At 41.4% G+C, this 14,679-nt stretch overlaps 1 protein-coding gene across 2 annotated transcripts; it reads right to left on the reverse strand.

Moving 5' to 3' along the window:
• Nucleotides 1-4,944: 4,944 nt before the first annotated feature.
• Nucleotides 4,945-12,998, reverse strand: LOC118921422 (histone H3.3A). 2 transcript variants are annotated; one of them, XM_036903227.2, is made up of 4 exons: nucleotides 12,875-12,998; nucleotides 11,264-11,414; nucleotides 9,923-10,076; nucleotides 4,945-5,592 (listed from the first exon to the last, which is right to left on the reverse strand). In XM_036903227.2, the coding sequence occupies exons 2-4, from the start codon at nucleotides 11,389-11,391 to the stop codon at nucleotides 5,464-5,466; spliced, it is 411 nt and encodes a 136-aa protein (XP_036759122.1). In that variant the 5' UTR covers nucleotides 11,392-11,414; nucleotides 12,875-12,998; the 3' UTR covers nucleotides 4,945-5,463. The 2 variants fall into 2 exon arrangements, with proteins under 2 accessions (XP_036759122.1, XP_057363783.1); XM_057507800.1 differs by having other exon boundaries at nucleotides 12,871-12,998.
• Nucleotides 12,999-14,679: the final 1,681 nt, after the last annotated feature.

A 14,679-nucleotide genomic window follows, 5' to 3' on the forward strand; every position in this document is an offset into this window, starting at 1 on the left:
ACTCTCAGCAAAATGGGTATAGAGGGGAAGTACCTCAACATAATAAAGGCCATATATGATAAACCCACAGCCAACATCATACTTAACAGCAAGACACTGAAAGCTTTTCCTCTGAGATCGGGAAAAAGACAGGGATGCCCACTCTCCCCACTGTTACTTAACATAGTACTAGAGGTCCTAGCCACAGCAATTAGACAAAACAAAGAAATACAAGGAATCCAGATTGGCAAGGAAGAACTTAAACTGTCCCTGTTTGCAGGTGACATGATATTGTACATAAAAAACCCTAAAGACTCCACTCCAAAACTACTAGATCTAATATATGAATTCAGCAAAGTTGCAGGATACAAAATTAATATGCAGAACTCTGTGGCATTCCTATACACTAACAATGAACTAGCAGAGAGAGAAATCAGGAAAACAATTCCATTCACAATTGCATCAAAAAGAATAAAATACCTAGGAATAAACCTACCCACGGAAGTGAAAGACGTATACTCTGAAATCTACAAGACACTCATGAGAGAAATTAAAGAAGACACCAATAAATGGAAACACATCCCGTGCTCATGCATAGGAAGAATTAATATTGTCAAAATGGCCATCCTGCCTAAAGCAATCTATAGGTTCAATGCAATTCCTATCAAAATAGCAACAGCATTCTTCAATGAACTAGAGACAATCATCCTAAAATTCATATGGAACCACAAAAGACCTCGAATAGCCAAAGCAATCCTGAGAAGGAAGAATAAAGCAGGAGGAATTATGCTCCTCAACTTCAAGCTCCACTACAAAGCCATAGTAATCAAGACAATTTGGTATGGCACAAGAACAGACCCATAGACCAATGGAACAGACTGGAGAGCCCTGATATAAACCCAACCATATATGGTCAATTAATATATGATAAAGGAGCCATGGACATACAATGGGGAAATGACAGCCTCTTCAACAGCTGGTGTTGGCAAAACTGGACAGCTACATGCAAGAGAATGAAACTGATTATTGTTTAACTCCATACACAAAAGTAAACTCGAAATGGATTAAAGATTTGAATGTAAGTCATGAAACCATAAAACTCTTAGAGGACAACATAGGCAAACATCTCCTGAATATAAGCATGAGCAACTTCTTCTTGAACCCATCTCCTCGAGAAAGGGAAACAAAAGCAAAAATTAACTCATGGGACTATATCAAACTAAAAAGTTTTTGTATGGCAAAGGACATCATCAACAGAACAGAAAGGCATCCTACAGTATGGGAGAATATATTTGTAAATGACATATCTGACAAGGGGTTAACACCCAAAATATATAAAGAACTTATACACCTCAACACCCAAAATGCAAATAACCTGATTAACTTATGGGCAGAGGATATGAAGAGACAGTTCTCCAAAGAAGAAATTCTGATGGCCAACAGACACATGAAAAGATGCTCTACATCACTAATCATCAGGGAAATGCAAATTAAAACCACAATGAGCTATCACCTCACACCAGTAAGGATGGCCAGCATCGAAAAGACTAAGAACAACAAATGGTGAGGATGCAGAGATAGGGGAACCCTCCTACACTGCTGGTGAGAATGTAAGCTAGTTCAACCATTGTGGAAAGCAATATGGAGGTTCCTCAAAAAACTAAAAATAGAAATACCATTTGACCCCAGAATCCCACTTCTTCGAATATACCCAGAGAATACAACTTCTCAGATTCAAATAGCCAAGATATAGAAGCAACCTATGTGTCCATCTGTAGATGAATGGATAAAGAAGATGTGGTACATATATACAATTGAATACTATTCAGTCATAAGAAAGAAACAAATCCTACCATTTGCAACAACATGGATTGAGCTGGAGGACATTATGCTCAGTCTAATAAGCCAGGCAGAGAAAGACAAATGCCAAATGATTTCCCTCATTCGTGGACTATAATAATGAAGCAAAACTGAAGGAACAAAATGGCAGCAGACTCAGAGACTCCAAGAATGAACTAGTGGTTACCAAAGGGGAGGCATGTGGGAGGGCGTGTGGGGAAGGAGGGAGAAGGGAACTGAGGGTTATTATGTTTAGTATACATGGTGTGGGGGATCACGGGGAGAAGAGTGAATCACAGAGAAGGGACATAGTAGATCTCTGGTAACTTGCTGCACTGATGGACAGTGACTGCATTGGGGTATGGGTGGGGACTTGATAATGTGGGTGAATGTAGTAACCACATTGTTTTTTCATGTGAAACCATCGTAAGAGTGTATATCAATCATACCTTAATAAAATAATTTTTTTTTAAAGTGGCTCAGACTGAGCAGGTGGTGAGCGTATTTGCAAATGCAGTTTTTGGTGATTTCTGTAATGTCTCTCCTCATATCCAACTTTGTCTTTTATCCCCTGTGTTTCCAACTCTTAGCACCCTGGCAAAATTGTTTTAAGTTATTTGTATATCACACCTAGAGCATGGGAATTAAAGAGTAAGGACCCAGATTTAGTCTACCAGGGAACAAATCCCATCTTCTTAATTTACTGTGTGAACTTAGGCAAGTTTCTTCACCTGTAAAATACAGTATATAACACTACCCACACCTCATAGGTTACTAGTTAAAATTGAGGTGGAGCATCTTTTTATTTTTACTTCCCCAGCATCTAGATCATCCTCATTATGTTCAAATTTGCAAATTCTGTTTTATTTCCTCTCACATTCTAGGCTGTCAAGATCAGAAGGGCAAGAGCTTGGGCATTGTTGAAGCACTCACCTCACATGGCCATGTTAGCCAAGTGAGATTTCCCCCATTTACTTACAAGAATATTTCCAGACTCTTTTCTGAAAGCTCTTCCAGATACAGTATTCCCAATTTCCCCAACCTACTTACCTAAAACTTTTCTTACCATGTAATTTTAGAGTTTATCATCTGTAGTTTAGACTTTAGAATATTTTTGGGAAACTTAAGAGGTGTTAATTGGTGATTTTCATAAGTTACTTTAATACTCAAAAGCTGGTTACTTTGTTGAAAATACAAAGACTGAATGATGAATTCAGCTATTGTCTCACCACATGACCTCAGGCCCAACTCCAACTCTCTGGACTTCGTGAGCAGGGTTGTCACATGGTGACTCCAAAGCATCAAGGGGAAGAGGATTATCAGCCTCAACTGTTGAGCGTTACTCAGGGGCTAAGGGAGTGGCAGGTCACCCATTTACCCTAGTCAAAGGAGAGCCATGAGCTCAAACCCATTATGTATATTGTTCAGACCCTAGTCAATAATTGTCCCAAACATCATTGCCTCATTTGGTAAGCAGGAATGAATTAACTTCATGGGAACAGATGAGAATACATGTCAAATGCAAAGACCATGGTATACTGAAACAGGCTCAGTGTATGGACCAGATATGTGCACAGGGTGCCAAATCCATCTATTTTGCCCCATGTTCCTAACTGCTGGATTCTAATACACCACTTATTAGTACCTAGAATGTATTGAAAACTTAACAAAATGAACTAACAGCCATTTAATGGATAAAGAAATACAAACATACATTGTTAGTTCACTAAAATTTAAAAGCAAATTTTTAGACTCATTCTAAAAACTCAAGGGATGGTCTCTCCTATTTGTAAATAACTGGTGCACAAGATTCTAGCAATTAACTTTACTACTCTATTGGAGATACCAATTTTCCCCAGTAATTCTTTCATGAATAGGCTTACCCTTTGTCCCTTTGCACTGCAGAAAATGAACAGGGGATTGGATTAAAGATGGCAGCGTGAGAGAGACAGAGGCTTCCTCCTAAAACTGGATACAATTAGAAAATAGTTGGCACAACTAATCCTGAGAGCAACAGGAAAGAGGACGGCGCCAGACAGCATACACCTGGAGAAAAGAGCAGACCTCACGGAACAGGGTAACGTACCAAAGCTGTGGCCCAGGGGGACCCAAGCCCTTCCCCAACCCCAGCTCACTGACAGGAAGAGAAATGGAGCAGGGAGGAAGTGGAAGGCCTGGGACTGCTGAATACACACTTAATAAAAAAATAATAAAAAGAAAAAGAAAATGAACAGGGGACACCTGGCAACAATTGGCTTTTAGTAGCTTGTGTTGCACTGGATAGATGTTCTGGTCAATACTCCAGGTAGCAGTAGCGTTTGCCTTAAGCTAAGCAAACCATCACTAAAAGTAGGGCCCCTCGGTAACAAATTAGAGACAGGCTCTACAGATCCTAATTCTCATGCAAGTATTTTGTATGACCTATAGCCTAAAAATGAAGTTACTGCTAAAACGCTTATAACCAGTAACATCATAAGCCCAGTCCTATACTTACTGACACAATCTTTTCTTAGCCCACTGGTATTTCACTTCACTTCCAGGGCAGCTTCAAACTCCTATGCTGCAACTTTTATCAGTACATTAGGGATGTTACACATCATAAAAGCTTTATCATCTTCACTTCACATTTATCATTCTATGCTAAATAAAACAGTACTAAGAACTAACTTCATGCTTATTACTTCAGGATTAATACACAGCATCTTAAAATAACCATATCTCCAGAGCACTCATTTTTTAGCTGGACTGTTGTTTGCATCCAAACTGCCTTTAAAAACACTCTTAATAGTGTAGTATGTTAATAAATGTAGTTATGTTCACAGCTTACACAGATTTACCTATTTCTAAGTGATTCTGTTGGGCAGTTAGGTTTGGGAGTTACTGATTTAGAATACAACACATCAAAAGAGTTAAGATCTGGTTTGGGCAGAGATATACCATCTACAAATTCTAAAAAATTAGGAGGAAAGCCAACAGCTTCCCACAGAAAACTTGTACTTTTATCTCGGCAATCTTATGCTTCAGATATTAGGTGACAAAACAGTTGGTATTAAAATTATTTTAAATATAGAAATTTCAAGTGAATTAACTATATGGGTAAGGTTTATAATAAAGACCAAAGGCAGGTATAGTTTAATGTATTTTAATAGCAAACGTACAGGAACAGCACAGAAGACAGACAACATTAAAAACATGTACTTGCATGTAGACAACTCAGTTAGAAAAGTATAGTGAATGGATGGAATCTACTGTATGATAAAAATGCTACAAACACCATTTAGTTGCCATCAATAAGAAATTTACTTGTTTTAAAAAAATCCAAATGCTGGCATTGTCCAGAAAAATTTAACAGGTTTATTTATAATTGTTATAAAGTTGAACTGCTGAAACTTGTTCACTGAAACATTTTGACTTTCATTAATGCTTTATGTCCCCGCATTTATATTAAAAATTCACACACAAATGAAAATGGAAAAAACTGCCAATACCTGATTTCTGTCCCCTATTTTTTTCCCTTGCAACCATATACTTAGGTACCTTTTGACCCCATGGAAAAAAAAAATCTAACATTCAGAACTACCAATAACAGGAAGAAGAGAATTTTTGTTTTTTAAAGAACAAAATGTTTCCCGACATAGTGGATTCTTAAGCACGCTCTCCACGTATGCGGCGTGCTAGCTGGATATCTTTTGGCATAATCGTTACACGTTTGGCATGGATAGCACACAGGTTGGTGTCTTCAAAAAGGCCAACCAGATAGGCCTCACTTGCCTCCTACAACAGGAATAAAGAAAAAAATATTAATGGTGTTATTACCAACAGTTAAGGTACATCTTTTATCAGTTAAAATGCTGAGGGTTTTCAACCCTTTAAAAACCTACTTCTGAAGACATCGACTATTTTACCAACAAATGCTTACATTTTAAAATCTGTGGGACAAAGCTGAAAGACAGCTTATGAAAAGTGAAAAGCTCAAATATGTAAATCTTTACCATATTATACAAAAATCAAATAATCACAAAGCTTAATTTTTCTGTTAATATTTAATTTCTAGTAAACTGCAATGTGTTGTGAGTAAAGCCAAGAAATCCAGTTTAAACCCTAACATTCTAATCCTTACAGAGAGAAATGGAATCATGTATTCAAACCAAAGCAATAATCCAAACTCTCCTCCCACCAGTGTTCCCCTCATTCTGGATGCTATTCCTACTCCAATACACTGAACCTTTCTTTGCTTTGCCCAGTAACTCAACACAGCTGACAACTAGTTTCCATCATGTGGTCTTCACCTACCTTTCCTTTTACACCTCAGAGCTGCATCACGAGAGAGGGGTGGGTCCCAGAACACGCCAGATTAGTGTCTCACTTACTTTGACCTATTTTGCCTAGGAAATAGGACTTCCCCCATGTCCCCCACTACATGTCCTTTCCTCTATGTGACCCAAACTACAATGGCGTTTGTTACCCTCTCGTATTATTAATCCCCTCTGGTTTTTCTAGTGACACTAAGGTTCTTTGAAGGCATCCTTATCCCTATCACCCAAAAACTGTTAGCTGTACGAATCAGTCACTGACACTTGGTGTATATAAAGAGGAAAAAGAAGAGCTTCTTGTAATTAACTTGTTAATATGCCTTAAATTGTCTGAAAAGTTGGAGAATCCTTCAGTCTAAGTTAAAACATCTGCCTCTCATTTTGAAATGAAGAGACTGTTGTCTCACTACTCCAGGGATCAGCCTACCCATTTGAGTGGATTTGGAGCATCAGATGAGAGGTTATTTGACCTTCTGTCCTTCTCTATGAAGGACTTATTTTTCTGTCCAAGATATGCTAAGAAAGAGATTTACATATAGTTGCTATTTTTGACTATTTTTTATCTTGGAACCTTCAGGTAATAACAAAACTAAAAGAAAACACAACAAATACTTGAACAACTCAAGCCCCATAATATAATAAACAAGATATATAGATGGTAATAGCCAGATCTGCTTTTTACAAACATTTTGACTCTGCAATAAAACAACTGATATTTTGCTTTTAAGAGTACCAACACAGCAACAATTAATCCAAATGATTTACATTATTTCATCTTATAGAAAAATCATTTCCTTCACATTTATACCGTCATCCTTTTTAGCCTTATTTCTCTCTCCTATAAAAACTTATTTCATCCAAGTTTTACCATCCCTTAAATGTTTTTCTGCTGCATTTCTTACAAAGAACTGAGTCTTGTTTACCAATGTCTAGCTCAAAACTCTTCCCTGAAGGTTCCCAGGTGCAGATAGCCCCGAACTCACCTAATCCTGTTGCACACACTGCCTTGTACATGAGCCATCTGTTAATGCCCTTATGTTACTTATAGAGATTTCATTTTATACTCACAATGGCCTGCCCTCATACACATCCAGTAAACACTTGATTTGTTTTTTATTTAACCCTAATTTAAATTCTCATCTTTTCTATGCAGTCAGTACCTCATATCTTAACTAAACAAAAAAGGTGTTACAAACAAAAGTCCTTAATATTCAGGGATATTCTAGAAATGGGTAAAAACTTCGGGGAAAAATGGCATACTATAGCCTATTCTTAGGGGTTCACAACACACATCAGATACCAGGACTGAAATTCCTCAGTAAAGAAACCAGTTTAATTGTGTATAACCCAGCATATTTCAGGATTATGCAAATCTAGAATGTTTCTGCAAAACAACGCTACGATCCTCTAATATAGACAAGCCAACAGGTTCTGTGACTCTGAGACCATTTACTAAGCATGGTGTGATCTATAGGCTCCCCTGGTACTACTCAGATGTGGCATGTGGCAGCTGGGGCTCTAACTATTGTCTTAGAACCTGGCCATCAGTTTTATGAGGTTCTATCTGGCCAGCTCTGGGAAAAGATTCAGTACTCACAGGGGTTTTGACCATAAAAGGTATGTTTCCAATTCTATTAGCAATGTCCTAAAGCCCCCGACACATTAAGGTTACAATGGGAATTACAAGTCTTGCCCAAAAGAATGTAATTAATTTTGAGATAATGGCAAAAGAATATCTTTCAACTGGAAGGAAATGATAGCATCTTCACAACATTTTAAGTATATCAACGTCTGGCTTCCACCATTTCACAACTTACCAATGTTCATTTTCAACACAAAGATACTTAATCCAAACCTTCAAGACCTTAAAGACAAAGGCTAACTTTTAAGTTAGTCAATTCTTGATTCTATGGTAAACCTAGACCAACTTCTCGACCACCCTCATAGGATTACCTCCTTTCCTCATCCAATTGTACTAGGAAAGTTGTAAATTATCTAATTCTAAGGCCAAAATTAAGTGCTTTTGGAATTTTATTTCAAAATTCCTCTCCTCTATTATCCTCTTTCCATAAGCAAATTCTCCATCTCTGTACCTTTAAGAGAACTGAAGTGTATGTATTAAAAAAGCAAACACAAAAAACAAAAAACTTGTAACAAAGATTATTCCTTCCCATACAGAGCTATCCTAATGCTAGAATACTTACTAGAAGCAGAAGTGAACATTTTGTTCAAACCAATACAACTTCTTACTGACAAATATAAAGCACATACTGTAATTACAGCAGTAGGTGAAGGTTACATGTGTATTTTTAAAAGGTAGTCTTTTCCCCAGATTGTCTAGTAACCCCGATTTACAAGGGTCTATCACTGTCACTTAAACGAAAAATTTGTTGGACTTTCAGGTATAATGTGCACTTCCAGCAGAGTCCTGCTAACTCTAACTAGAAAACAAAATTAGCAGCGTTGTATCAATGCTTGAGAATCTTAGTAATACTTGTTTTTAAAATATAATGGGTTACGTGATTTGTAACTGCAGTAATAAGTAAAATAAGATCTGAAGATAATCAGTTACTAAAACAATATGAAGTTTTAGGTTACAGCCTTGGAAGATTTTTATACTTTGAAATTTCAGTATTTTCAATTCACTGATAATTTAATGAATGCCTACTCCAGGAATTCACCAATCAAATGCAGTTCAGACTAACCATGGAAACAACTCAACCAATTACATATCAGGGCAGAATCCACCTATCAGATCGTCCTCACATATAAAGCAAAGGCTTGGCTAAGCAACAGCAGCCTTGAAATTCCTCCAATGAAGTGTATGTAAATTATGGACACTCCCCTTAAAGAGATTCTGATTTAGGTCTTTGGTGCCTAACAATCAGCATTTTAAATCACCTCCAGCCCCTTGTGTTCTGATGGACAAATAGCCTTACCATACCTGAAGATACACCAAACGAATGCCAAACACACAACATAAAATAGGTTACTTAAGAGATGACATACCCACATACCTAATCAAATTATCTTACTTGTGGGCATTTCAAATTTTAATCCTGGCATAAACCACAAATATTTCAAATACATACCCACCTCCAGAAGAGTATTTCTCAAGATTCTGACACCCTGCAGCTAAGATTAAATTCAATATGCTTCCCATTGCGGTGGAAATCCATAATCTCCTTTAGCCAACTTTAAGTCTTCAAGTCCCTGTCCCTCTACATGCCCAATATCACCTTTAAGTACTCCTTGCTGCCTATCATCAATCCAATCCTAAATCTAAATACCACTCACAGCTGCTTTTATCTCAACGCACAATTCTTTAATACACCGTGTTCCCATCCTGGACACTATGCTCTCTCCACGTACATTTGCCTCTTCAGGTCCAGGAAGACATTTGTCCTAACATTGCCTTATACCATTCACTGTCTGAAATGGATTACCAATACAGACTTTTAGTCCCATGTCTTCTTAATGACCTGCAGCACCCATAAGCCAAATCAGAGGGATCTTTTTCCTTTAAACATTGTTTTTAGTGCAATGTTTAAACATTTTAAATGGTATATTGGAATGCACACTAGGCTTTGGAATCAAATGGGATGAAATTACATTTTCTTTATGACCTTGAGCAGCTTAATCTAACATCTCAACAGTGAAATAAAGATATCACCTACTTCATAAACTTGTGATGATTAAATTATGTAAGTACACACAAAATTTAGAACTCTTCCTTCTTGGCACATAGTAGGACCACCACCTCTTAAAGCCTTTCCCACCAGCCTTTTTACCTGCAAAGCACCAATAGCTGCACTCTGGAAGCGCAGATCTGTTTTGAAGTCCTGAGCAATTTCTCGCACCAGACGCTGGAAGGGAAGTTTGCGTATCAGAAGTTCAGTGGACTTCTGATAACGTCTAATTTCACGGAGTGCCACAGTACCAGGCCTTAAAAAAAATTTTTTTAAATAAAAATTTACAGAAATGGTTACCAAATAAACAAAGAACAGAAGGATAAGTGGTCAGCTTCTAAGAAATGCAATCATTTTTCAAAAAATAAACATCCAACTATTCTTCAGCTGTTGTACCAAATTTCACTTATCAATTAATGACCTGCATATTACAGCTTATTAAGAGCAACCTAACAAATACCTTTAAAGCAAAAAGCATGTTATTAAAGTAGGGGCGGCAGGGAGTTATCAAAGTCCCATTTATTTTCTAATACATACACATAACATACATTTATAATGACAACTGGGGAGGTATTAGGCTACTAATGAAGTAAAATTTGTTCAAACTTTTCAAAATTTGGCATCACTCTCCTTCCCACCTGCACCCTCAATTCTTCTAAAAGACCTAACATAATCACCCAATGAGCTTAAGAAATACAATTGCATTTACTTAAGTTCAAGATCCCAGAATACGTTTACTTTGCCCATCTCTCATGACTGATTACATTTGAATGCTCTTGAATATACAGTGTCTCTGCCATAAGGAAGAGGTTTCGTGTTTTTTTTTTGACTAAGTAATGTCAGAAAGTTTACCTCAATTCTGACTTAACTTCTTCCACTGTATGAGCATTTTAGATTAACTATAAAACAATTTGCAGTGGCTAGCTACGTAAGTATGGACAACTTCTGCCCTCTAATGGCAGAAGCCCTTAACAACACTGCTCAAGGTAGTTCAAAACTAAATGTGCTAATAAAAGGAAATAAAACAATTCAAATAAATGAGGGACGGGAACTTTACTAAAAACTCCCCATCTTGATTATGCTATATTAATTTACCAAACGCAAGAGCAACCTCAGAAGAAAAACGTATTAACACACTCTACTGTTAAGACTATATTATTACTAACAGCTAAACAAAATGTTAATCTATCCCATTAACGTTATTAGTGATGCAATAGGTCTGCTTTGGGCTATGCATACGATTATGGCTTCAAATTAAATGTTCCTAATAAATAGTCCTAAGAAATTTTATTTTATCAAGTATTAGTAAATATTCAAAAGGATAAAAACATCAGTTTCTCTAAAGCAAAAGTTTGCCTGTTACACATCTTTTTGTTAGAGTCTACAGATACTGCTTTAGGAGGTAGGCTTTGTCCCTTCATTTCCTCTTATTTTTTTAAATACCTGTAACGATGCGGTTTCTTCACCCCTCCAGTAGAGGGCGCACTCTTGCGAGCGGCTTTTGTAGCCAGTTGCTTCCGTGGTGCTTTACCACCGGTGGATTTGCGAGCAGTCTGCTTGGTACGAGCCATGGTACAGAGACCTCCTTACTTACCTACCATCATTAAAAAAACAAAAATCACACATCCAACTACCAAACACACAAGTTTTCCTGCCACTACCCCTCCACCCCCCCAACACTCCACACACCACCCGCCACCAAATCTGCAAATTATAACATCCATAATATGTAATTTGAAAGGGTACAGATTACGTTTACCACCCAAATAAGACTTCTTGAAACAAATTGCAGTACTAGAAAATTACTGGCATTATCATCAGTTCTCTCTCAAAATGCCAAATCTGAGCGACAAACGACAAAACAAAAAGACCCCTCACAGCTTTTGCCTCTATTTCTTTAAAGTAGAAAATTAGAAATGTCTGTAAACATTCAATTCACAAACAAGTCAAAAGACCGAAACCACAAACCACAGAAAGGTCGAGTCAAATTACAGCGAAAAAGGTTTTGCCCCCGCCCCCCTCACCCCTCACCCCCGGTCCGGCAGTTGATAGATTGCTGTAAATATCTGAAAACACTCTTGTGGGGGACCTCTGCACAGCTATGTTGACAAAAAGGCGTCTCAGAAGACACGGGTCACAGCTACCACCGGCGAGTACTCCACAAAGCCCGTCCTGGCGTCCGGTCCCGCAGGCTCCGCATCCAACACAAAGTGCCCCGCACCCCGGCTAACTACCCGGTCGGCCGGCCCCGCACCACGCAAACTTTTGGTTTTGCGCCCCGGTTCGGCCCGACCCGCACACTCCGCGCCCAGACCTCAGCAAGATGGAAACAATCACAAAACGTATCCGACTCCCTCCCGGAGACAAAACACCAAATGCTCCAAAAGCCCCCGACCCCTGCCACGTGCCGCCCTCCAAAATGCAAAAGTTTTTTTGCATTTCAAATGCATCAAGTTTCCGCTTCTCCAAAAAAGAAGAAAAAAAATGTCCCTTTTAAAAAATTTTTTCTTTTGTGAAATGGGGAAGAGAGAAACGGGGGAAAAAATATGGTCGGTGACCAGAGAAGAGAGACAAGATGGTGAAGCTTAGCAACAACTGTGGGGAGGTAGCGAAAGCGAGTTACCCCGGGATGGGAAGCAGCGGCGATTTCCACCCTTTTCCCGCCCGAAAACCGGGACCCCGGGCCTGGGGTCGGTAGTTAAGGGGCCCGCGCGGGTACTGGTGAGGGTCTGGGGTCCCGAGAAGGGGCGGCGGGCGGGATTTCACCGAAGAAAGAGCAGCCGAGGGCGCGGGGAGGAGGGAGAGCAGGCTCGGCGCCACGGCGGTTGCTGCTGTTGGGCTGAGGCGGCGAAAGACGGGGAAGCTGCTGCTGCCGTCGCCGCCGCCGCCGCCGCCTGAGGCGAGAAGAAACTCGCTCCTCACCATTTCTGGGGCGAAAAGTTTGCGGGCCAAGCCGGAGGGGCTGTGGTGTCCTCCCGCACCTCCGGGGCTCGGCCCGCGGCTGACAGCAAGCGGGGATCGGTTCCGGGGAAGCGGGCGGGCGAGGAAACTTACCCCCCTTCCCCTTCGGCTGGAGCTCGGCGAGCGAGAGGCGGCGCTGGCGCTGGAAAGCGGCGGCGGCGCGGCGACGGCTGCGAACACAATTGAAAGATGGCTGACACCGAGGCTACCCCCAACACACGCCGCCCCGCCCCCGCGCCGTGCGCCAGCCAATCACACACAATGGAGGGAAGGCTCGCCCCGCCCCCGTGCCCCGCCCCCGCGCGCCCGACTGCCGGCGCGTGCTCGCCTCTCTCCCCGCCCGCGGCAGCCGCGCACTGTGTGTACAAACACAAAAGACGTGCCGGAGGGCCGCCAGCCACCCGCTCTCCCGGCTGGCTCCCGCTCCCGGCCCCCACCCCCAGCCCGCTGCCCACGCGCACCTCTGGGCTCGGGGGGCCGGGGCCGGGGTGGAGGGTGCGTGTCCAGTGGACGCCCGGCCTGCGGGCACCTTGCAGCCCGGCGGGGAGGGGGAAGGGCGCGCGCTCCCGCGGCCGGTCGGAAGGAGGGCGCGCCGGCGGCCCCGCGCCCCGGGCGGGAGCGCTGCCGCCGGGGAGTGGGAACCCCGCATCCCGCGCCGCTGTCTGGAGGGGCTGTTTAAGCAGCCGGCCGGGCGATACGGCCTTCTCTCCGCTTCCGCGCCAGTCTCCCGCGGACAATTTTATCTTCTCTCGGCGGCCCGGCCGGGGCGGCTGAGAGGACAGGCGGCGTCTGCAGCGCCGGTCCCCGGCTCGCCCGCGCCCCTGCCGGGGTGCCCGAGGCAAGATGGCTGTACTTCGTGGGCCTCCCCACGCCGGTCCGGAGCCCGACCTTAGCCGTGGCCGGGCCTCGTGGCCGGTCCGTTGGGTGGAACTCCCGGATAGTGTACCCAAACTCTGTCCGCAGCTCCGGCGTAGCTGAGGCGGTGGACAACGGCAGAAGTGAGGAAAGCGTGGTCTGGGTCTGTTACCTTTGCCCATTTTCCAATTCTGGGCGGCGTAGAAAACACTTTCCGGCTCAGGTTACCACTCTGTGGGTTCCCTGGCCCTAGAATACCCTACCTAGCCCTGGCTAGCGACCACGCGCCGCACTGTGGGATGATTTACAGTAAGATGTTCCTGCGGATGTCCCATAGGATAGGAAAGATAAATTTCGTGGACGGAGGGCACTAACCTCTATTTGTAATCCGGAGATTTTATAAAGCATCTTAGTCATAAACATTATCCTGAAAAGGATATATGGAAATAGAAGGAGGGAATAGATTTGTCCAAGGTCACTTAAGTGAGAAACAGACCCAGGAGCAACAAATAAATCCAGGCCTCTTGTTTCATTATTATTTAATGAATGTTAAGTGTCCGTGGTTGCTGTGCAGAACACATGCAATCTGCAAGCCTATCCTGAAAGCACATGCAAAAAAGCCTAAGCTGAGCTGCCAGGGAAGAGTTTCTGTAATTTGGGCCAAGAAGAGTTTTGTCCTGTTTGTTTTTTGCTATGTTTTGTTTTCTGGAAACCAAAATTGTTGATGGGTTCATCCATGAAGGCTGTTCGACGTCAATTAAATTCACCATATCTTTAAGAAATATTAAATGATATGAAATGGTTTATATGCTAGATTTTTCCATAGCTTCTATTTTAAACTTAAATATTTTTAAAGAAGTAAAAGAGTATTTTGGGTGAAATAGTTCTGATCTTGGATTATCTGAACCAACTCAGCTGTACATCTGTGAAATGGAAGTAGTATCTATCTGTGTGAGGATAGGCCACAGTTCTTTCTAGTAGTGGGATGGATTATGTAAGCACCTGGGTTGGTGACTGGTTATCTACCCAGCAGCTTTAAGAAG

Source organism: Manis pentadactyla, chromosome 9 (assembly GCF_030020395.1).
Source record: "Manis pentadactyla isolate mManPen7 chromosome 9, mManPen7.hap1, whole genome shotgun sequence".
Classification (NCBI taxonomy): Eukaryota; Metazoa; Chordata; class Mammalia; order Pholidota; family Manidae; genus Manis; species Manis pentadactyla.